General features: G+C 38.5%; 1 protein-coding gene across 2 annotated transcripts in view; it reads left to right on the top strand.

Moving 5' to 3' along the window:
* The window catches only part of LOC123803765 (uncharacterized), a 350,423-nt gene that overhangs the window by 26,260 nt on the left and 298,080 nt on the right, over window positions 1-26,083 (top strand). The window contains exon 2 of one of the 2 annotated variants that reach the window (XM_087860247.1): window positions 4,404-4,543. The exons of the other annotated variant lie outside the window; for it this stretch is intronic. Coding sequence (XP_087716373.1) covers window positions 4,466-4,543 — 78 coding nt within the window. The 5' untranslated portion in view covers window positions 4,404-4,465. The remainder of the gene's footprint in view (window positions 1-4,403; window positions 4,544-26,083) is intronic. 2 annotated transcript variants of the gene reach the window in all.

Genomic DNA, 26,083 nt, shown 5'->3' on the forward strand with positions numbered 1-26,083 from the left:
TGTTTGTTTGTAAATTTTATTTTGCACGTTGTTTGCTCAAGATACTTAGGCATTTCTGGAATGATATAGTTAACATAAAGGAGATGCTTTGAGAATGAACTTTCCTATTTTTGGCCATCTCAGAAAACAATAACAATGTTTGTTTACTTACTGAGTCTAGTATTTTAAAAAGGATCTATTTTATTAGCCTTAAAAATATGTTAGGAAACTAATTGTGTAAATTAGCTTTGAAGTGAGAATATTTTGGCAGATGGATATTTATTATAAAAGTTATTCATATAAAAACAGTCTAAATATATGATTTAGAGGGTACGTGGGTGGCTTAGTCAGTTAAGTGTCTGACTCTTGATTTTGGCTCAGGTCATGATCTCAGGGTCGTAAGATCAAGCCCTGTGCTAGGCTCTGTGGGGAGGAGGGAAAAAAGATATGATTTAGATACTCACGTTTAAACTTGAAAGAAAATAATATTCAAACTGTATAATTTAGAAATTATTCTTATAATATAGGTATGTTTGACATTACTTCTTTATTTATTTTTCAAGCTTTTTTTATAAAGATTTCTTTATGTAAGCAATCTCTACACCCAATGTGGGGCTTGAACTCACGACCCCAAGATCAAGTTTCACATGCTTTTCTGACTGAGCCAGCTAGGTGCCCCTGTTTGACTTTTTTTTTTTTTTTAACTTTATAGAGATTCATTTTGCTTGGTTAGAATTTCAAAGTGGGTTTTGTTTTGTGTGTGTGTGTGTGTGTGTGTGTGTGTGTGTGTGTGTGGTAAAAAACACAACATGATAACTACCATTGTTGAGCATTTAGCTAAGTCACTCCATGGTATTGCTGCCTCGGCATCCATTCTCTTTGGCCAAGCAGCCTTCAGGGACCTTAAACTGACGCTAATTCCTCTTGCAGGTACATGCCCAGTGAGTGGCTGGCTGAGTCCAAGGAAATGGAAGTTCTTGATATGACTTTCCCAATAGTCCTTGTGAGCAATAGTCTCCTCTGCCTCCAAGCGTCTACTTCTTATGTGGCTCATGTCCAAGATTCCTGTGGGGCTTACCAAAACCCTGCTCCTTTGGTTTGAGTTGGCCAGTCCAGCCTTAGGGGGGAATTCTCAAATCTCTCCACCCATGAACCCATACTTAAGGTCTGTGCCCCATTCACGTCCTGTGTATCTCTGTCTACAGTCTGCTTTGACTACCTTGTGTGGCCTTTCGAGTGTGCCAGTTCCTTCCTGCAGGACCTGTGAGGAACAAAGATCTCTTTTGTAGTCTATTGTTGAGCCATAGCTCGCCATCTGGCACCCAGTGCTCCACATAATAATTGTAAATTTGACAAATTCGTAACATCCATCTTAGCCATTTTCAAGTATACAGTTCCGTAGTGTTAAGTATATTTACATTGTTGTGCAACGGATCTCTAGAATTTTTCATCTTATAAAACTGAAGCTCTACATTCATTAAATATTAATTCTCTTCCTCTAGTCCTTGGCAATAATCTTTCTACTTTCTGTTTCTATGATTTTTGACTACTTTAGATACTTCATATGAGTGGAATCATATAGTATATGTCCTTTTGTGACTGGCTTATTTTCACTTAGCATAATGTCCTTGTGGTTCACTCATGTAGCATAGGACAGGATTTTCATCCTTTTTAAAGGCTGCATAATATTCCATTGTATGCATATAGTACATTATCTTTATTCATTCATTCCTTGATGGACATGAGGGCTGCATCCATCTCTTTGCCATTGTGAATCACGGTGCAATGAAATGGGTGTGCAAATATCCCTTTGAGATCCTCCAAATTCTTTTGGGTATATACCCACAAGTAGGATTGTTGGTTTATAGGTTTATATGGTAATTCTAGCTTTAATTTTCTGAGGAGCCTCAATTTTTTTCATAATGGCTGCACCATTTTACATTCTGAGTATTAGTACACAAGAGTCCCAATTTTTCTACATCTTTGCCAACATTTGTTATTGTCTCTTTTGATAGTGGCCATCCTCATGGGCATGAGGTGACAGCTCATTGTGGTTTTGATTTTCATTGCTCATAGGATTAGTCATTTTGAGCATCTTTTCATATGCTCTTTGGCCATGTGTCTATCATCTTTGGAGAAATGTCTTATTAAAATTTTTTGTCCACTGTTTAATCAGGTTATTTAAGTTTTGATTGTTGAGTTGTAGGAGTTCCTTATACACTGTGGTTCTTAACCCCTTATCAGATAAATGATTTGGAAATATTTTCTCCCGTTCTGTGGGGTGCCTTTTCATTTTGTTGCATCTTTTCTTTGATATACAGAAGTTAAATTTGGTGTATTCTCATGTTTCCTATTTTCACTTCTGTTTTCTGTGCTTTTGTTGTCATAGCCAAGAAATCTTTGCTATCTTAAATGACGTAAAGTATTGGGTCATATGTTTAGGCCTTAAATCCACTGGAGTTAATTTTTGTATATGGTGTAAGATAAGGGTCTACCTTCATTGTTTTTATGTGGATATCCAGTTTTCCTAGCACCATTTGCTCTTCTCCATTGTGTAGTCTCAGCACCCTTGTTGAAGATCGTTTAACCATATGCACTCGGTCTCTCTATTCTGAACTCAATTCTGTCCCAGTGGTCTCGATGTCTATCTTCATGGAATAGCATACCATCTTGGTTCCTGTTACTTTGTTTTGAAAACAGGAAGTGTGAGGCCTCAGTCTTCCTTTTTTTTTTTTTCCCTCTCAAGATTGTTTAGGCTGGTGTCCATCTGTGGAACGGCAGATTCTGGTGCTCATGGGTTGATCTCCCTTCTTAGAGGTCCCCAACCTGTTTCACATTCTTTTAAGCATTTAGATTCAGGCAAGACAAGCTAGTCCTTCAGGCAGCCCCTGGGTAAGTCAGAAGAGTGAATGTTGGCTATATGTTTCACTCTTCTCTTTTCCTCCCCAGCGAGGAGTGGGAGACTGAATTTTTTCCCTATCGTACTGTGCTGCTATGTGGAGAGGGCCTATGGAGAGTTAATGCCACAAATTTTTCGTACTGGACTCAATATGGTTCCTCTGGTCGGTGTCTCACCTGAGGTACAGGAACCTCCGAACCGGTTTCTAGGTTTCTCCTGAAGGCAATTGGTATGAAGTTATTTCTGTGGGGGGAAAACGTCTGGGGCTTCCTATTTCGCCCCCTTGCTGACATCATCTGATTAGAAGACTAAACTTTTAACTGTAATGAAAAATTCCTTTCTAGGATTCTAGTGAGTGTCTTGCTTATTTTAGAGACCCCAAAGAATTAGATTTCTGGGATTTCCAAGTGATTGCAGTGCTGGCAGCTCTTACCAATCAACACTGGCTGTCTGAAGGGCTATTCCATGAAGGATTTTGAAGGGGTGTCCAGTTCTACTGATAAGAGTGAAGTGATCAGTTAGTGATATTTCCCATGCATGTGGCAAGAATGCTAAGGAGGTGGGGCACCTGGCTGGCTCAGTTGGTAGAGCATGTGACTCTGGATCTTGAGTTCAAGCCCCACGTTGGGCAAAGAGCCTACTTTACAAAAAAATTGCTAAGGAGATGCTGTGAAATAAGTGCCCCAGAGCTGCTATCCCCACTTCCTTCTCTTATCATTCGGCCAACCATAGCATGTTATAACACCTTTGTAACATAGGCATGCTTCTTTTAGATAGGTTGTAGTTTGCAGAGAAAAATGTAGGTTTAAAGTGATTTTTATTTCATGTTCAAGGCTTACAACTGATAAGACCTAAATCAGTTCTATATTCCAATATTTAATTCCTCTTTTTAGACCAGGATTTTTCAAAATGGTGGTGTCAACCCATGAGTCAATCAAAACTACCATTATTTTCAAAGAAAGAGACTTAAATAAGAGAGAGTAAAAAATATGAGAGAACATCACATGTAGTAAGGTTAGGAATTGTTTAGTGATAACTTTTTTTCAAAGATATGTGTATATGGACTGGATCATCATGTGGAATGAATCACTGATTTGTGGTGAAAGTATTAGACTAGAACTAATGTCTAGGACAATAAATAGTTGATGATGTTTGTCATCCTGGCATATTGCTTTGTTTTTTAGTTGTTGATTTGTTTTGACCATTGGTAACTTCCTTGGAGGCTGACTCCTACACTAGTTTTATAAAGTATGCTAGGTTGACTCGGAAATTAGTCACTGTGCAGTGTCTTACATCTTACATGTTTATTTTTCTTTCTTTATAATTATGAGCATTGAATTTTTTACTATACTTTAAATGTCCATTTATCTTATGAATCCATGCTTCTAGTATCTCCTGTAACTACTGTAGTCATTTTTGGTTGTTTTTTTTTTTTTCAAGTAAAACTTAATTGTGATAAATTATATTTGCTCAGGTTGAATTGTAAACTTGTATATTATCCTTCACTTCTATCTTTTCTCCCCAGATGCTATTCATTGCCCTAAGTGTTGTCTCTATTTGAAAAGGGACCATTTGCTCATTTATTTTATGTGCAGAGTGTTCACAGTTTCTGGAGATAGGTCCTCTGAAACAACCACGGACCAAACTGTAATGGTCATTTTGAAGGTATGTTTTCTGAATATCTCCCATCACCACCTTATTGTGAAAGTTGTCCTGTTACCTCTGTAATGCGATTTGATAATTGTCCAAATATCCCCTTGTTCTAAATTGCATCCATTACCACTTCATTTTTTTTTTTTAAAGATTTTATTTGAGAGAGAGGATGAGCAGGCAGGAGGGGAGGGACAAGCAGACTCCCCACTGAGCAGGGAGCCTGACCAGGGCTCCATCCCAGGACCCTGAGCTGAAGGTAGCTGCTGCTTAACTGACTGAGCCACCCAGGCGCCTGTCCATTACCACTTCTGATTTATACCTGAGATGGCCATTCTTCATTTCTTATGTTAATGTGTTAATTTATATCTGGTCCTTGTTAAAAATTAAAATTATTCCTGCTTAATAATAGCCTTATTGAATACTGAATTAAATAATTCCTAAATTTTTGTTTTTGCCTTCACCTTTTTTTTTCATTTCACTTTCTGAGAACAAAATATAGGACCAAATGAGAAGATTATACCAAGAGGATTTAATTTTCATTTAAATTTTCCAAAGATCACATAGCACCCATTTGTAGAACAAGAAGGAATTTAAGTTAAAAATGCTGACAGGTGCTCCTTCAGCATTTATTTTTAAAAATTTATTTTTGAAAAGACAGACATATGTATGCGTGTGTATATACACATGAGTAATTCAATTACTGTAGTAAAATAATCAACTTTATGTGTTTTGAAATTAATTTCCCAATTATTTATTGCTACTTCAAAGTCTACAAGTGGCTTAGGTATAGTTTGTATATTGCATTTAATTTTATTCCATGAAAATGCCCTTTGCTAGTTTATAAGCTCTTTCAGGATAATAATAATTCATATCTGTTCCCTTAGCACTGATCTGTCATATAATCAGAACCAAGTAATTACTATCTAAATGCATGAATAAATGACTTAATTTGTGAAATTTTAAAGGGTAAAACTATTTTGCAATTTGAAGCAAGAAAGTAAGGATATAACTTATTATAATGGGTATTCTTTGATAAATTGCCACTAGGATCGTAGCCTTCTCTCATCTCCTGTATTAGTTTCCCAGAGCTGCCATAACAAATTACCACAAACTGGGTGGCTCAAAACAACTGAAATTTATTGTCTCACCATTCTAGAGGCCAGCAGTCTGAATTCAAGGTGTCAGCAGGGTCATAGTTCCTCCAGAGGCTCTGTGGGAGAATTTCTTGCCACTTCTAGCTTCTGTTGGCTGTAGGCATTTCTTGCCTTGTGTCTCCATTGCCCCAGTCTCTGTCTCATGGTCACCCTGCCTCTCTCACTTCTCTGCGTGTTTTCTCCTCTATCTCAGATGTTCCTCTGCCTTTTTCCATAAGGACTGTCATAGTATTAAAGGCCCACGGGGATAATCCAGGATGATCTCCTTATCTCAAGACCTTAAATTAACTGCCTCTTCAAATTGCCCTTTTTCCAAATGAGGTAGAATGCACAGGTTCCCGGAATTTGACGGATATATCTTTTGGGTGGGGCAACTTTCAACCCATTGTATCTTCCCAGTGTGACCTTATGAACTTTGTGAGCAGAGACCAAATCTTGTGTTTTCTTCATCTGCATACATTCATCTTAGCTAATACTTATGACTGTCCTGTTATCTTCATTGTGGCAGGCATTTTACACATATACTCACACGAAATTCCCACAGCACCAGTAAGAGGTAAGAACGCAACTTACTATTTTATAGAGGATGGAACTGAGGCTTGTAGATTTTTTAAAAAATATTTTATTTATTTATTTATTTTAGAGAGCACGAAGGGGGGGGGATGGGGGGGAGAGAGACAATCAGTCCCCGTGCTGAGTGCGGAGCCTAAGATGGGGCTTGATCCCACGACCCTGATATCATGACCTGAGCTGAAATCGAGTTGGATGCCTACCCGACTGAGCCACCCAGGTGCCCCCTGAGGCTTGTAGATCTTAATTTACTTGTTCAAATTTGCACAAATAAATGGTGACAGAGCTGGGAAACGAATGCAGTTATGCTTTTAGAGTGCCACAAGCTCTCTGCATTGGAGCTGAACACATGTTGATTATAAATGGAGCCCTCCAGAGATGCATGTCACTGGATAACATTTATGTGAAAATACACATGCATTCAATTCAACAGACCAAATTTGACTTAATTACATTTCCTGTGTCAGTTCAGGCAATAGATTTAAATTCATTAAGTTGAGGGGCACCTGGATGGCCTAGTTGATTGAGTGTCCAACTCTTGATTTCGGCTCAGGGTTGTGGGATGGAGCCGCACGTCGTGCTCCTTGCTCAGCGGGGAGTCTGCTTGAGATTCTCTCTCTCCCTCTGCCCCTGCTCTCTTTCTCTCTCGAATAAATAAATTAATTTAAAAAAACACATAAAAATAATTCACTAAGTTGAATAAGTGTTAATGTTAAATTTTCCTTAAGAAAGATGAAATCATCTCACCATAAAATAAAAAATGTCAAAAGACACCACAATAAGCACTGAATGTGTTACAGTGTAATTAGCAACAGTACACTTTAAATCATGGAATTCTAACAATTTTGTACATTTTTATATCAAATTTATTAAAAAACTAAATCTAATGATGAGAGTACATATTTTTCCTTTAGTTTTTGTTTTCAGTCCAATAATAGGTTAAGAGCTGAGCTATTTCCTAAGAGTTGCCATTGAAGTACACACCAACTACACAACCAGAAGTAACTTGTGACCTTGGAAATAGTTTATTTTCATGCCAGGAAAAAAATAATGCATTAGAGCAGCCAGCTAAGAGAGGTGAGCTAGCAGCTCAAATCACATTAATCCAATCAAGAATTGAGAAGCTTTGAGGTTTATACCCTTAATCTCAGAGAGGATTACTTCCTGGTTCCAGTGGAAAGTCTAGGGTCTTTTCCAGGACTCATCCTCCATGGTTGACTCTGAAATCTATTCCCATGCCCCCTCTCTTCTCCAGACTTATGAGTCACACTGAACTTTAGTCCTCCAGTTGGTACTTTCAGGATCAAAGAAACCCGAACTGAAAAAATGGCTTAAATAATTGTTGTCATTTCTTTAGTCACAGTTTTTTTTTCTCCAAGTTTTTATTTAAGTAATCCCCACACCCAACGTAGGGCTCAAACTCACAACCCTGAAATCAAGAGTCCCATGCCCTTCCAACTGAGCCAGCCAGTTGGATGTTTTTTTTTAAGATTTATTTAAAAGAGAGAGAGAGAGAGAGAGAGCGCGAGCCCATGCAAGTGGGGGTAGGGGCAGAGGGAGAGAATCTTCAAGCAGATTCCCTGATGAGCACCAAGAGAGATGTGGGGCTCTATCTCAAAACCCATGAGGTCATGTATTGAGTCGAAACCAAAAGTCAGTCGCTCAACTGAATGAGCCACCCAGGGCCCCCCACCCCCTTAGCAAATTTTTAGGTGCACATACAGTATTGCTAAGTATAGGCACAAGCTGTACACAAGATTTCTAGAATTTACTCATCTTATATAACTGAAACTTTATATACGTTGACAGCACCTTCCCATTTCCCCCTCCTTCAGCCCTGAGCAAACATCATTCTACTCTCAGCTTCTACAAATTTGACTATTTTAGATACCTCATATAAATGGAATCACGCAGTATTTGTCTTTCTGTCACTGGCTTATTTCAGTGAGCATAATTGATTCAACAGTCTCACTTCTGGGTATATATCCACAAAAGCCGGGGCACCAGATATGTGTATAAGCTCCTTCCAGGGAGATACTGGTGACTTGGAATGGGCTAGATGGAGAGGGCGGGGGATGTGTCCACAGGCTTCCCTGGTCTCTGGGGAGTATCATACTCAGCTTTGACCTATCTGCTATATGAGAACCCTGACCCTCGGGCAGCACTTTTTAAGGGATGCAAATAAGCTTTGTTCAGGGAAATACTGGGAAGTGGGTGTTTTTTGCCTGCTCCCTCTGAGACTTGGGGCAACAGACACAGAGAGCCCTTTAAGAACCGTCAATTTGTGGGGCACCTGGGTGGTTCAGTTGGTTAACCGTGTGCCTTTGGCTCAGGTCATGATCCCAGGGTCCTGGGATTGTACCCCGCTTCTCCCTCTCCACCCCCACACCCCTGCTCGTGCTGTCTCTCAAATAAATAAAATCTTAAAAAAAAACTTAATTTGTTTGCAATAATATTGTGGGTGTCCTGGATGCAAGACCAGCTGGCATTCACAGCTAGGTGTTTTGGGGTCCTGTTCCTCAGATGGGGTTTTTTAAACTTGGGGCACTAGCTGCGATGTCCAAACTCCTCACAGAGAGGCTTGGAGTGGGGAGTTCACTTTCAATTGTATGGCATGTGCCGGGAGTGGGGTTTAATGGTGAGCATCTCAGTTTTCCCTACCCATTTCACTGTGGGTGATGTGGGTATTTTCTCATTTGCCGGTTGTGTAGTTGTTGCCTTCAGGTAGTTTCTGGATTTCTTTCAGAGGGAATTGCTCCATGACTAGATTCTGTATGTTCATGGTAGGAGGTGATTTTAGGATATTCTTATGTTGCCATCCTATACTAGAAGTGGTGTGAGGTGATCTCTCACTGTGGTTTTGATTTGCATTTTCCTGATGATACATGATGTTGAACACCTTTCATGTGTCTCTTGACCACCTCTATGTCTTCTTTGGAAAAATGCCAAGACTCCTGTCAGGTAAATCATGTAACTCTGCTTCGTTAGGGTTTGTTTTCTGCAGATTTATCTTGTTCCTTTGTTTGTAACATCTCTTTACCTGACTCTTCAATTTCCTTGACTTTCTGCATTGGTGTCTGTACATTAGACCAAGCAGGCACCTCTGTCAGCAATCATGGCCTGGCCTGTATAGAAGATCTCCACCAATCAGCCCTGACAGAGATTCTGGGGGCTTCTCTGAGATCTTTCCATCCCAAGGAAGAAGCAGGTAGCTGTGGTTTTAGCTGTTCACTCTTGTGCCCATCCACAGGTTGGGAGCCTATGACATCTACCTATCCAAAGCACCATCTATGTTTTCCCCAGGACCCCATCTGTGTTCTCCCCAAGTGGCTAGACTATGCCATGCCTAACAGCTTGTAGATGCCAGTACAGATGCCATATCTAAGATGCAAGTCGGAGGCCAATTCTTTGCACAGCCCTGGAGATACTGGGTCACAGGACACCTAGATGCACTCTTTCCCTCCTCAGTGGGAAGCTGAAAGCTGGGATTTTTTTTTCATCTGCTCACTCTTTGCTGAGCAGAAGGGATAATCTATGGCATCTACCAGCCCCAGCCACCCCAGGTGGCTCAACTGCTGGATCAATCAGAGCTCCAACAGTGGCAAGACAGAAGCCAGTCCTGTGTGGAGTCTGCTGGGAAATGTGGGGGTGTTGAACATGTGAGCCAACCCCTTTCTTCCTCTGAGTGAAGCTAGGAGACAGGGAGTCTCTCCCTGATTGGCGCTGTACCTGGGAAGGGACTCTTCCTACCGGCTTTTGAGAGTCTGGTTTTACATTCACCTGGGATCCAGGAACCCTTCAGATAGCTTCTGGATTTCTCACAAAGGAAATTTTCCCATGAATTGTTGCTGAATTGGTGTGTTTGTGGCAGGAAGGAGGGTCTAGGACTTCCTACTCTACCATCTTGTTGACATCACTTCTTGACACTTGTTTTGAATGAAAAGTTTTTAAAGGTTCAGACACTTCCTAAATTCAACATCTTAAACATATCCCATTTCACTAATCTAGTAGTTTGCTGCATTTAAATTCTTACCAACGGTATCTGTCTTTCTTCGAAACCATGAAAGATATATTTTCAGTGAATTTCAATGAACTTTTGGCAAAAATAAGGGATTTTCGATTGGATTGCTGATTGGTTATATATACACTACTTCAGTTAATTGTCACCATAGACATAATCGTCACTTATGGCTATAGAAGGGGAATTTGAGGCTAGGACAAAATACTTAAACCACATGGTCGGTAAGTGGTAGAACTAGAATAAAATACAATTTTATGTAGTAATTTTTCTTCTTTCCAATGAACTAGATGGGTCTCTATGTTGTAAGGATAGAGAGACTAAGAGAGAGAGGGTCAGAGAAATACATACACACGCCAAGAATTTTTTCATATTGGGACACCTGGGTATCTCAGTTGGTGAAATGTCTGCCTTCAGCTCAGGTCATGATCCCAGGGTCCTGGGATTGAGCCCCATGTAGGGCTCCCTGCTCAGCAGGGAGTCTGCTTCTCCCTCTGCCTCCCCCCTGCTTGTGCTCTCTCTCAAATAAATAAAATCTTTAAAAAAAAGAGAATTTTTTCATATTTACTAATTTGCAAGAATGTATAGAATGCAATTTTTCATATTTACTATTTAATTATTTATTTATGATTTTATTTATTTGGCAGAGAGAGAGACAGCCAGCGAAAGAGGGATCACAGGCAGGGGGAGTGGGAGAGGAAGAAGCAGGCTCCCAGCGGAGGAGCCTGATGTGGGGCTTGATTCCAGGACCCCGGGATCACGCCCTGAGCCGAAGGCAGACGCTTAATGACTGAGCCACCCAGGCGCCCCACGTATTTACCTTTTAAAAAATTTTTGCTAAAACTGATAGTGTAATTAATTTATACCCAAGTAGAGTATACTGTAACTTTGAGGTGTCAGAGAGGGAGGGAGCCTGTGTGAAATGAAAATATTTGCTGTAGATTAACTATATATATATAGTTATATATATATAGTTATATATATATATATATATATATATATATATAACTATATATATATATATAAAAAGGAGGTGACTCTACTATTAATGTAATATTTAGTTTTTTTTTAAATTTCATGATAATTATCAAAATTTCTTTGGTATGAAGTGCTATATTTTACAAAGATTAAATTACACTGATACACTGTAATTTTATTTTCTAAAATCTTATCTGGAAAAATACATTAGTGAAAAATAATTGACTTTTCAAATATGTATCACTCATTCTGTAAATATTAAATACTGATATTAAATATTGTTTTAATCCCAGTGCAGTATTTCAATTAGAAAAGATACCCTAGCTCTCCTTATGTTGTGATGGAGTTGGTGGCTCCATTTACAATTTCTAAAGTGGCAACTTAATCTAATACTATACAGTATCATTATTCCAGCTGATCATATTAGCACCGTGCATGGTATGTGATGGGAGGATAAGGAAAACTTCATTGCATCTATGCTTAGAATCCATTCATTTCTTTTCACTTCATCAAGCCCACAATTCAGGTTCCTGATAAAAGTATCAGATACCTGGGATGGACAGGTACCATGGGATGGACACTACATTATGGGCTTCAAAATAAAAGGCATATTATTAGTAGGGGAGGTTGTAAATCAGCTTAAATCATTAATCCTGATTTCCTTTTATACATCCAGTGATTCCATGTGGTCAGTGTGCTGTGAGCACCACTAAACGCTGTTTACCAGGGGCTGCTTTACCAGTAGTCATCAAGTGGGCATGCTGAGAATGAAGGATATGCACCAGGCAAGACACCCGTCACATGATTTCAACCTTGCCTAGATCCAGTACACAAAGATGGTGCCTCAGACAAAAGCACTGATTGTTCTCTTTTGGCTCTTTCCATATTTGCACAGCTGATCATATCTTCTCACTTCACTAGGGTATTTTTTCACTTTCATCCTTGGGCACTTAGGAAGGTTATTCACCAAGCTTCAGTCAACTTCCACTATGTTAAGATATGATAGTATATTCTTAGAACAAGTCAACTTAATTAAATATCAAAACCAATAATTATTTGAATCACTAGATTGCTTGAATCAAGCAGAATCTATAGCCAGATGTCAAAGATAGGTATTATAATGTAAATGTCAAATTACTGGCATTTATATTAATTTTCTGGCTTGGGTTTTACCACTCTTTTCATGAACGTAATTATAAAAATGTAGAGCGTGTGATTTTGTGCACACTGTGTTATTTTTCATTCCTATTGCCTCTGCACAGTATGCTTGAATAATAATTTAAAAAAACACTCATGGTTAACCATTTCCTGAGTATCCAAATGTGCCGCCCACCAGCCTGAGAATTGTCTCAATGCCTTGTCACTGCAATTCTATAGTGGAAGTGTTGCTTCCAACCCCATTTTGTGGATTGGGAAACTGAGACACAGAGAAATCAGTAGCAGGCAGCTAGTAAGAGTTCGAGCTGACACCTAAATCCAGGATATCTTTTTTTTTTTTTTCAAGATTTTATTTATTTATTTGACAGAGACAGCCAGCGAGAGAGGGAACACAAGCAGGGGAGTGGGAGAGGAAGAAGCAGGCTCCTAGCGGAGGAGCCTGATGTGGGGCTCGATCCCAGAACGCTGGGATCACGCCCTGAGCCAAAGGCAGACGCTTAACGACTGTGCCACCCAGGCGCCCCTAAACCCAGGATATCTGAGTTCAGCTTGTCTTCATGCCTATTTTTACAAGTACCTATAGTTAGCCAAGCAATTGTAACACTGATAATGTGGACGAAAATTTTAGATTGCATTTTAATGTTATTGTTACTTACTTTCACTTTTAAGTCTTGATTGGCAAGAAAGGCAATGGAGGAATATACTTTGTATCTTGGAGAACACCAAAGAGCTTAAAAATTGCCATCCTAGTGGCAGTGGAATCCAATGTGACACAGGAGTCCTGAAATCAGTGGGTGACTGAAGCGTGTTCTTTTCCAAAAATGAGTAATTTACTTTTAGAAGAATTGTTTTGAGAGTAACAGACATCTGACTGTTACATCATGGTCTGAACCAAATATTTTGAAGTATTCTGGATTGCCCAAAAATGAAAAAACAAAAACAAAACCCAAACCCCAGGAATCCTCATATAGAAGGGAAAATACAGAAGAGATTAGTTTATTTTATACAAATAGATCAGCATGATGATAATCAGTTCCGAATCTTAGTAACTTCCAAAAATCCTAGTCTGGAAGTTGAAAGTGATATTCTTTACCAAAAAGAAGAGAAATGAAACAAGTAAATAATTAACTCCAATCTTTTGTGGGCCACTTGAGTACTGGTGCTTGATTTCATTCTGAACATCTTCTTCCAAATTGTAACAAATCTCTAAGGATTCATCTGAAGCTGGACTTGAATCAATAACTCATCCTTTCAGCTGCTGGTTCCAGACTCTTTCAACCTTTTCAATATATTGCTCTAACCTTTGCAATTTTCCCTGCCCTTTTCATCCTTGAATCATTTGGGTCTTCTTCATTTATTAAATTCATCCAGTTGGCATCCTTTTTGAACAACAAAAAAATAGTTCATTGCAGTGTTAATTGAATGAACTTGTAAATATATCATGTAAGTACAGGTATCTCAAGAAATTTTTTAGAATAAAACCTCAGGGTTTATTTTTCTAGGTCTAAGAGTCCGAAATAATTTCTAACCATTATGAAAAAAAACTCATAGATTTTATTTCTTCTCTTCATTTCACTGATTAAATGTATCTGGATTGACACACACAACTGAGTCAATGACGAATAGAAAAATTATCTAATGGCAGTGCTTGTAGTGTCAGCTTTAACTATTTCTGATCATGCCTCTTTCCTGAACTGCGGGAAATGGCTATGGGTTATCTGCTTCATTTGTCTCTAGTTTACTTTCATTTCAAGAGCCCTGCATTGCAAAAATCTTCAGGCTAGAGTTGTTTTGTGCAGATTTTGAATCTTGAAGTTAATTTGGTTAAGACCTCACAAGTGCAAATATCATGAACTCGTATTACGCTACCAGAGGCTCTAAATGAGATTGCCTTGCTTCTGCATAAGAGAATAAAAGGAACAGTAGAAAAACAGCAAATGTGGGAATGGGTGGTTCCCTTTGGTCTCAAACATTATATCCTGATATATTCTTTTTCGGGTTTTCAGGTTTTCCGTTTTTAATTTTGAAAGAGTTGGCCTTATTTATTTGATCCTTGATTGTTTGACTCTCTTCACCTAAAGGTCAGAATGGCAAAAATGAAGAAAGATATACAATCAGAGTGTTCTAATAACCCAGCATGAGTCTAAGATCCTTGCAGCCTGTGTCTATGGAAAGCTCTGTTGATTTTCAGTGAGTTTTGACATCTGGAGCTCTGCTCAATGTGCAAGCCGGATTTGCTCTTTCTTCCTCTACTTTTTTTTTTTTTTTTTTATCTTCTAGAAACATTGGAATTGGAGCTTTAAAGATTTTACTGCCTCCCCTTTAGAAGAACTCTGCAATTAAGATGGGCTAAAAATGTACTTGTATTTTAAAAATGCACAAGCTCACTGGGTTACTTTTTAATTTTCCTCTCTGTACCCAAGTGGATAATTTAAGCAATGTCTAGGGTATTAGTAGATATGAGTGTTCTACTGCTTATTGTGTTCAATAATAGCAGAATGTATCTTAGCAGAGAAGCACAGAAAAACTCTGTTATTTTAGGACACTTGGGGAAACAAGAAAACATGATTTTCTTCTTTCAGTAGCTTGTCATATTGTAATGGTTTCAAATTACCTGATTTCTGTCATCCGGGATTTATTTTATAAAATAGCCAAAAAGCAAACAACCATTTGTTAACTAATTAAACTGAAGCCTTTACATGATTATGGAGATACTCAGTGTGCTTCTAAAAATATCTTAACATATTTGTAATTTAAGTCCCTTAACAAATAGAGGCTTTAGGGACAGATTGTTGCTATTACAAAAAAGTAAAAATATGCCAAATATCTGCAATGACTGACTCCCTGTGCCAGGGCTCAACAAACTTTATCTGTAAAGGGGCAGGTAGTAAATATTTTGGGCTTTGCAGCCCATATGGTCTCTGTTGCAATGACTCAACTTCACCGGTATAGTGCAAAAGGAGTCATGGACAATATTTAAATAAATGATCATGGCTACATTCCAGTAAGATTTTATTCATAAAAAACAAGCAGTGGGCCACATTTGACCCATGGGCACTAGTGTGCCAGCTCCTGCCTTATCCTCTTGATGGCAGACCTTTCCTTTTTATAGATTACTCTATAAACGCATGCTTAGCCCATTTATACATAAACTATCTGATAGTAAACAAAAATGATTTTCTATATTAAATGTTTTAGATGTTCTTGTGAAGCTTTTAACAAAGATCAAATAATTAATAAAGTACTAGACAGATATGAAAGTGTTATAAAATACAGTTGGATCAATATTTTAACATTAAGAAGACACTGTGAAATAATTTATGTCTTCCTAATTTGCCACAAGTGGTTGAAACCTTCTGCTATATAGCTAGAAAAAACTGTAAACTTACCCATGAAAGGTATACCAATCTCTTTCTAGTTCTAACAGTCTCTTTTAAGTAAACTCACTCTCTCTTGGGTAAGTGATTGGACTCTCAGAGTTTCTCCCTTCTTTTCCATCATGTAGTGGTATGGGTGCAAATGAACAGTAGACAGCTGGAGTATTTTCCAGGGCTGGGAAAGGTGTCTCTAGAGCGATAGCTGAATTTTGTTGCTATCCTCTTGGTCCTTGGTAGTCTTCTCTATTTAAATCCAAGGCTGATGAAAGGCGTGGATTGTTCTTGTCATAGACGAGCTGTAAGGGCTGGCCAGGCTTTATCTTGGCATGAAGATTCCTCAAGGTTGACTATAACTCCACTGGAACCACAGAACAGGGATGACCTGGCCCAGTAGCTTTCAACCAGATGGGCTCTTTGACCCACCTTGTTGATCCCCTTGCAACATCTCCAACCTACATCATCAGCTATTTTATATGACCTCCATATTTGGCAATTAGGAAATCATGGATCAATCTTCTCACACAGTTGCCACAGGGGACCCTGTGGTTCTAATTCCTTCTGCCTGAACTTCTACTCTTCATGCTTCTAATTTTATACTCTGATTTGGGTGTGATGTGTTCACACAATGCTCACTGAGGTGCTTCTCACCCAGATTCCCAAACTAAGTGTGGTACAAGACTGTCTTTGAGGCTGGTTTGTTTGTTTGGCTAAAGTTATCTTATTTTACCAAGCTACTCATTCCCCTTCCCCTCTGAAATTCAATGTTAAGGATCAGGGGCAAAGAAAGACACCAACCTCTGATATTTTATCTCTCTCTATCTCCCTCTCCTATATGCAAAGGATTCTCCTTCTCTTTTCTTTGTGAGGAAATCTCCTCTGTAATAACTTTCTTTTTCTCTCTTGTTTTTTCTAGGTACCATCTATGTATATTCTTGTACTCATTTTCCTTGGTAACAAAATCTCCTAATTTGGCCTGCATTTCTTGAAGGGCTATAGGGAAACATGACTGACTAGAACAGTAAAAAGGTTTCACATATATGCCAAAGGTACTCATTATAAAAGGTACTAAATTAATAACTTCTCTTTTAAATATCTGCAAATGTCTTGCCATTATTTCATGATAAGACTACGTTCTTTCTTTCAACCGACAATGTGACTGTGCCTTTAGACGCTACAGAAGTCACATAATCTCTGTTACTGAGAGGTTCAAGATTCATAATATATTACACCAAGAGGGGAAATTGGGTGTGTATGATCGCACAGCATTTCAGATCTTGCGTCTTGTCCCTCTGCTCCCCTTGATACACACAGACAGACATGTACACACTATACTACTATTTTCCCAAGAAGACATAATTTTTGGATTTGCAAACTCATTATCAAATTTGCAGATTGTTTATTTCCTAACATCTTTTTTCCTCCTGACATCTTGGCTATTTCCACTTTTTCCATGTGTCCCAGAAATACGGCCATTTAAAATTCAAGGACTCTTTCACTTTCTTTCTATTTTGTTGATTAAAGGTCTAGATATTTACAATATTTTATTCATTGTCTAGTTTTCCAGCAGTCAAACATTGAAGGACTGCTCTGTTCTATTTGCTATACAGGTGCCTAATACACCAAACCTGCCTTCAGCAATGTCACAATGCAGGGGAAAAGACAACATTAACTACAGTAAGTGTGAGAAATACTGCAATAAGGGTGTGAACAAGCAGCCACAGAATTCCAGTAAGGGAAGTAATCATTCCAGGCTTAGCAGATGCAGGAAAGATCTGGAGAGAGAAGGCATTTGAACTGGTACCTGAAGATAGCATGACTAAAGTTTGGCAGATGGAAAATGTGTGGAAAAGCACTGAAGGCAGAAGGGGAGAATGAGTAAGTATAGGAGAATGATGCACATGTCATCTGGGGAAAAGAGAAAGAGAGGGTGAGCCAGAGAATTCACCATTCGTTGGGAAAGGGATAGTTTTTGCAATAAATGGTGCTGGGATAAAAGGTTATCCTCATGCAACAGGAAGAATTTGGAACCCTACCTCACAGCATATACAAAAAATAACTCAAAATTCACCAATAATCTAAATATTAGAACTAAAAGTATACATCTTACATGAAAACTTGACTATAGATTTGGTAATGGATTCTTAGATATGATATCAAAAGCATGAGCAGTAAAAGAAAATAATCGGTAAACTGGACTTCAACAAAATTTAAAACTGTGTATCACAGAATATTATCGAGAGTGAAAAGGCAAAATACAGAATTGGAGAAATTACCGGCAAATCCTGCATCTGATAAGATCTACAAATGGCCAACAAGCACATGAAAAGATGATTGCCAATTGTCATTGGGGCAGTGAGATACCACTTCACATAATTAAAAAAAGGAAAATAACATGTACTGGAGAGGATGTGGAAAGACTGAAACTCTTGTAGACAGATGGTGGAAATATAAAATGGAGCAGCCACTCTGGAGAACAATTCAGCTGTTTCTCATAAAGGTAAACACAGACTACCAGATGACCCAGCTATCCTACCTCTAGGTTTAAATTAAAAAGACTTGAAAAAGGATACTCAAACAAATACTTGATGCACACGTTCATTATGGCACAATTCGCAATAGTCAAAAGGTGGAAACAGCCCAAATGCCCATCAATGGATAAACAAACCATGCCATTACTATGCGGCCATGAAAGGAATGGAGTCCCGAGACATGCTACAATGTAAATGAACCTTGAAAAAAGTAAGTGAAAGAAGCCTCACGTACCTGACCCCCTTGTCAGATATAATGTGTGATTTCATTTGGATGAAGTATCCAGTATAGGTAAATCCACAGTATAGCAAGCCTATTTGTGCTTGCCAGAGGCTGGAGGAAAGGGCCTTGGGGAGTGATTGCTTCATGGGTACAAGGTTTCCTTTTGCAGAATGACAGTTTTAGAGGTAGACAGATGTTGACTACACAACACTGCGAATGTACTAAATACCAATCAAATACATACTTTAAAAATCATTCATTCTCTATTATGTTGATATCTGCACAATTTAAAAAAAAATCCCAAGGTAAAAATCTTCATGGCTGTGCAAGTTGGAGCAGAAATTGGAGGCCTTGGTTACACACTGGCCTGTTTACTAAAGCAGACTCACAATTATTTCCAGGGAGATTTTGGCCCCATTCACAAGAACATCCTGAGTGGGGTGGGTTGCCTCCTACTCAGGCACAAATCCTTATTATGTTCCTCAATTTCCACGTGAAGATGTGAACCTAACTGTTAACTCAACTGATAGTTATGGCTTGTTAACTTGTAACTAAATTGATTTACATGGTATACAATGGTTACTATTTAAGACTGGCTTATGACATGAACTCTACAGAGCACTTCATTTTTATCCCAGTATATTGCAGGTTTCCCAAATGGAATTCATCTGGGCCACCTTCCAATTGCCAATAACTACAACTCTCTTTCCTAGGGTCCTTCTTTGGATGCCAGGGTCTGCTCAGCCCACCAGGGTTAGCCTGGAGGTACCACTAAATTAACTTCAACCAAGGCATGGCAGGAATTGGTTCTTCAATACCATACGCCCCATGCCCTTGAACGGGACACCTCTAAGGTGTGTGTTCTGCACTGGTTCCACAGTTCTCCAGCAGCCTTTAGCCTCATCATCCACAGTAGTAACCTAGCTGATAACGCAGGTATTGCATTACTGGATCCCTTCCATTGTGTGTCTCACTTCTCCACTGCCCTACCGGTGTTCTTGAGATCACTTTCCAACAATGGCTTCTGAGGGAACTCTGACAAAGACAGGAATCCTCTGAAATAGGCATCATCTCCATTTTTAAAGATGAGAAAACATGTATACAGAGGCTTAGCAATTTGCTCAAGATCACAGAGCTATTAAGTGATGTTGCTAGGATAAAAATCCAAGACGACTGCAAAGCTGGGTCTCTGAATCACTTTGCATATGGCCTTTCAGTAAACAGGCAGAATACTATCTCACTAACTGCTCACTTAGGTATAGACAAGACCTAAAATCTCTACTGAATAAATAATACTAGTATATGATTAGAGGAAAGTCTTATAATCTGCCTATTCCTTTAGGGGCTCTAAATCTACTCTGTGATTAAATTGAATAATCCCAAAGCCCTGTACCTGAAATCTACTACATCTTCCCCCAACCATGCTAAGACTGCATTCAGTGAATTTCCGTGTTGTGACGTCATCTACCCACAACATCAGATGACACAGAAATATTCTAAGGGAGTCATCATAATGGGTAGGTAGTAATGTTATCAAAGGTTTCCTTGATCGACTCGTCTTTTTTTTATGAAATATTTGGGAGAAATGGCTTTCAGATGTTAGCAGCAGGGATAGTGGTTGACACAAGCAACTGGTTGGTTTTTGACCTATGGAGCATGTCTGTGCCACTCTTCTTTTTCTTTTCCTCCATATGCAGAAAGACATTCTGGCTTATCCAGAGCAAACGACAGGACTATACTCCCTGACAACAGGTGAAGTCCCCAATCTGGCTTCAACTTCCTAAAAAATTTACTTGTAATTCATCTTTTCTTATGTTTAATATCTTTGTGACAACCTCTAAAAATTTTGTAACAAATGAGGGCATACATAAATGCACTTATGAGCCACTAGCACCAGAGTTTATTTCAAAGCTTTTGATTGCTGCAGAAATTACCTACTCATGACACGATATAGCAACAGGAGTAGACTATAGCTCTCAACTTCTTTTAGATTTCTCCTGTCTTACCCAGCTTAGGGACCCAATTTAGGAACAGAAGACTAGGCAAGGATATGTATAAACCATAACAATAGGAACACAGCAAGACCTTGAAAGAACTTTCAGTTGAGTATTATGTAAGGCAATGCATAGTAAAGATTATGTGTCAGGGGTCCATACATCTCTTATTGCCTATGAACTTCAAGAGGTGGATGGGATGGGATGGCTGGATGGGGACTCAGGGATGCATCAACAAAGCCGTAACTAAATGCATACTTCCCTGATTATTCATTTGGGGAATTTTACTTGCATGCTAGGTTTAGCAGTGAAGCATGACAGAATGCACTCAAAATTTCTTGTTCTTGGAAGATTAGTAGCTGTAATCACTTAAGTGCAAGAACCCCATTCGGGGGCAGGTGGATACATCAAGTTCTAAGTGTGTGCTATTTGCAAGCCTGGAAATAGACTGAGTAGACAGCACAGAATTTTGTTTGTAATAAGTAAAATAATTTTTTTCAAGATTTTATTTATTTGAGAGAGAGAGGGAGAGAGAGCATGGATAGGGGGAGTGGGAGGGGGAGAGGGAAAAGCAGGCTCCCCGCTGAGCAAGGAGCCTAACATAAGGCTCCATCCCAGGACCCTGGGATCACACCTGAGCGAAACGCAAGCACTTAACTGACTAAGCCACCCAGGCGGCCCAGTAAGTACAATAATTTTCGACAATCTAGCAGTAAGTCCTCAAAATGCATTCTGGTTATATTATTTCTGGTAATCACTGATGTATTTTATTAACCTCAGCAATCAGCAAAATGCCAGGAAATTATGCACTGAGTCATCTGTGTAATAGGTGAGTATTTGGCTATGCTGTCAAACCCATTTTCTTAAATTCTAACTGCCAGTCTGGTTTTAACATGTAATGCACAGGATGCCAATCAGAGTACAGGATATTACTTTCGAACTGGCTAATACTTCCAACATAAATTTTATCACTTAACGTTTCTCTGTAATTGCCTTACTGTTATTTTTAAAAATTGTATCTCCAGTTACGAGGTCAGGAGTATGCAGGAAAATAATTTCTTGTAAAGATGAATGACAGTTATTTGTCATATTTTGTGCTTAATTATGGCATGCCAATCATGCTGATTCACAGTGACATAGGCCCTTAGGGCCCATAGAAGTAATCTGGCACTAAAAAATTAATTGGAACATCAATTAAAAGCATAAGATAGCATTATTAGTTCTGTGCTACTTCAGAATTCCAATAGCATTGGTAACTAAAGTTCTGTCATTGCATCTGCTGAATTATTTTTGAAATTTGCATGAGGCACAGTAGAAAAAGTTATCATTGGACTTCATTAAAATTAAAAGCTTTTGTCCCTCAAAAGACATGATCAAGGAAGTGAAAATATCACCTGCAAAATTAGAGAAAATTTCTGTAAATCATGTATTGGATAAAGTTTATATGTATATAGTGTTTGTGTGTGTATATATATGTATAAAATGGTACGACTCTATAACAAAATGACAACCCAATTAAATGTGCAAACGACTTGAATACTTAAAAGTTAAACATAGTATTACTATTATGATCCGTAAATTATACTTCCAGGTACATACGCGACATAACTAAAAAAAACTCAGATACTGTGCACCCTTGTTCATCACATCATTACTTAAAATAGCCAAAGGTAGAATATCCCCAAGTGTCCATCCATAGATTGCAGGATAAACAAATGTAAATACATAGGATGGAATATTATTCAGCCCTAAAAGAAATGTGCTGATATGAAACATGGATAAATATAAAAAATATGCTAAGTCAAATAAGCCAGACACAAAAGGATATGTATCAGGATTCCATTTGTGTGAAATATCTGGAAAAGAAAATTATATAATCTGAATGTAGATAGAGGTTACCGGGGGCTGGGTGGAAGGGAGGGGATCAGCATTATTGATTACTGGCTACCTGACTTATGTTTGAGGTAAAGAAAAAGATTTGGAGATCGTGATGAGTGAGGATAGATCGACAACACTGAATGTTATTAATGGTCCTGAATTGTACCTTAAATAATGGGTAGAATTTCAAATTTTATGTTATATATACTTTGTGACAGAAAAAATAAAATGTATAAAATCTACACATGTTAATGTAACAGGGCACAGGCCCTTCCCCATCTAGACTACCTTCATTTTGAATTTTCCTCCCACTGGCCTGGTGTTCTGAAAGAGCTGGCTTTCAAGCGAGTTGTGTTGATTAAGTAATAATTAATCACTCACATTTTCTTTTTTTTCCCCACATTTTCTAATTAAGATTTAAAATTGCTCAACACAGTTTCTGTAGAGGGAAGGGAGCAGTTGTTTTCCGAGCTCCTGTAATTTCAGCTAATACACTTCACCTTTTCATTTACCTGCATGGCCTTTTTACACGGAAATGGGTGATTGATTTTTATTTGAGCATTAAATATAATGCCCTTATTTCTTCCTTCCAGTCTCCCTAGAGGTCTAGGGTTCTAAGTATCCAGGGATGGAAGCTTCTAGTACGAGAACGGTATGTTCAGATTCTAGCTCTGTCACCAACAAAATGGGCTTAACACATCTATTAAATATAGTATCCAATTTGACTTACAATTCAAGATAAAAGCATAATCTGTATTAAATATTTTGCTTCATAAAGGCTAAAATAAAGGGAAGTGTCAGGGTGTATCAGGCAAAAGGAAACAATAAGAAATCAAAAATTTAATACCTATTATCAAATAAAATATAACTTGAGCCTAAAAGCGTTATACATGAGGAAGAATGGCACTTTTTAATGCTAAGGTGAGAATTCAAATGCATATATAGTAGTTAAGAGAATGCATTAAAAAACATGGCAACTACAGGAAATGCAAGAGAAAATAATAGATAAAAATACTGTAATATTACTTTAATACTTCACTAAGTCTATGAGTAGATGAAACACAGAATGAGTAAGGTGCATTATATTGATGTATAGCAAACTTGACATGCCAATAATAAAGAATATAACTTCTTAAGTCACATGGAATATTCACTTGTTTTTAGTTTGGCAGCATTTGAAGGTTTTAAAAAAAATATGCTGATGTTGTCACTACACTGGTCGTATTTTCATATTAAATTTAAAAATATGGGAGTTGTACACCATTAAAATGAACACTGTAAATATGGTTGGTCTTGGTATATAGGCTTTAGTACCTGGACAACAGCTTTATAGCAGGTGATACATAAATGAGCCGAAGATGGCCCATGAACCTTGGCTGTAGGTTGTTCACTTCTTCATAGTAGGCAAAGATCATTAGCTCAAAAGCCCATAAGCACCAAACTTAAATATTTATACATCTGGTTGTTTAAATATAGCACAAATAAGCAGATTTTTAGCCATTTAGAGCTTTCCTTTACTGTTTTGCATACCTCCACAAAACCACACCCAACATCTGCTATATATGGATGAGATAAACTGTAGCCATTAAAGACTCCAAGGCATTGCTGCCCTTCAGAGTTCTCTGAGAGACCCCCAGACTGTGCTGAGCAATATCACCCAGACACACAAACCTCCAGTCTGATTCCTCGCTTCCCCCCGGAGTTCCTTTCCCCTTTCCTCCTCAAGGTAGCTCTGTGCCATTGCTTCAGGAAGTTGTCTTGCTGTGAGGGACTTCCTCCTTGAATGCCACCTATCCCACTGCTGCCCGAATAAACCTCATTGGGCGCTACTGCCCCCTAGTGATCATATCTTTTTCCAGGATGAGCCTTGAAATCCCTCGAGCTCACCGCAAGGTGTAAAAAGGGCAGTTACAAAATACGGATTGCTCGTGACCTGCTGTGATATGAAGTGTTCTAAAAATCATGGCTTAGGCTAACACTACCCAAGGTGTCTTTCCTACACCTCTGGAAGTTGCAGTGGAGGCACTTAGGTACCACCCAGATAACCCTTCAAAACTGAAGCCCAGCTCTTGGAAGTCATGCCCGGTGAGAGCTCGCAGCTGTCAGCCCTTTTGGAAAATTGTGCTTGATTGAAGCGAAGAGGGGATGCTTGCTCAAGGTCGGGACGTTTTTCCCATAGGCTGACCGTATCCATTGTCTGGTTGATGCAGGGATATAAAGTCTTGATTACAACACTTCAATTTAGGACTACTTTGAAGAGGCTTTCTAGTTTCAGACCATCACATGAGGTCAACTAAGACTTTTTTTGTGTGTGTGACTGAATCACAGCCCACCCTCTGCTTAATCCTGCTTCATTCTCTCTCCCCCCAGGTGTTGTTCCTGAAAGTACTCCTTAATAAACTTCCTGGGAATTAATCTCCTTTTCAATACATGCTCCCTGACATTTAGGCAGTGTTAGTTAAGCTAATTCTGAGTGGCAGACAGAGAAGTATTTTTAAAGTTTTTTCTTAAAAAAATAAATTAATTACAAATAATTTTTTTTCTTTTTCTTTCTTTTTTTGGGGGAAGGGGTTTGTTGTCAATGTTACATTTGTTCAGGTGTACAGCATATTGATTCAACAACTGTTTTGCTATGCTCACCACAAGTGTAGCTACCATCTGTCACCATACGGCGCTCTTAAAATACTGACTATATTCCCTATGCTGTGCCTTTTATTCCCATGACTTATTCGTTCTATAACTGGAAGCCTGTACCTCCCACTTCCCTTCACCCATTTTGCCCATTGCCCCACCACCGCCCCTCTGGCAACCATCATTCCTCTGTATTTATGTGTCTATTTCTGCTTTTTGTTTACTCATATGTTTTGTTTTTTAAATACCACATATAAGTGAAACCATATGGTATTTGTCTAAAATTTATTTTATTATTTTTTTAAAAAGATTTTATTTATTTATTTAACAGAGATAGCCAGCGAGAGAGGGAACACAAGCAGGGGGAGTGGGAGAGGAAGAAGCAGGCTCATAGTGGAGGAGCCTGATGTGGGGCTCGATCCCATAACGCCGGGATCACGCCCTGAGCCGAAGGCAGGCGCTTAACCGCTGTGCCACCCAGGCGCCCCTGTCTAAAATTTATTTTATTAGTTATTTATCAGTGTTTTACAGTTATATTTTATTTATAACAGTATTGTTTATTGGGTAAGATCCTAGATCCTGAGGCTAGACAATGCATTTAAGCCCAGATTCACTACTTTATATCTGATTACTTTAGACAAACTGCTGAAACTTATGAGCCTCTGTTTCATTGTCTTTAAAATAAAAATAATACTGCAGACGGTTCTGTGGAGATGGAATCAATATTTTTATGGTGCTTAGAAGAGTATCTAACATATAAGCTTAGTATACGTGTTTATTTCAGTAAAACAAGCAAGCAAAAATAAAGTTAGCCAGCGATGTATGTATAAAATTATTAGATACAAAGGAGTAACATTTTATAATTCAGATATTTATGTAATGGACCTGGATCATATTTAACTATGGAATAGCTGGGGTGCAAATTCAAGGGGATTATTTATATTAGAAATGTGATTCATGGAATCATAATTAGTGTTAATTAAATGGGAAAGCAACGTTTTACTTTTTAATTGTTCATTCAGTTAGTCATTAGACCTCCACCG

This window comes from Ursus americanus, chromosome X (genome assembly GCF_024610735.1).
Source record: "Ursus americanus isolate L20-20 chromosome X, mUrsAme1.1.p, whole genome shotgun sequence".
Classification (NCBI taxonomy): Eukaryota; Metazoa; Chordata; class Mammalia; order Carnivora; family Ursidae; genus Ursus; species Ursus americanus.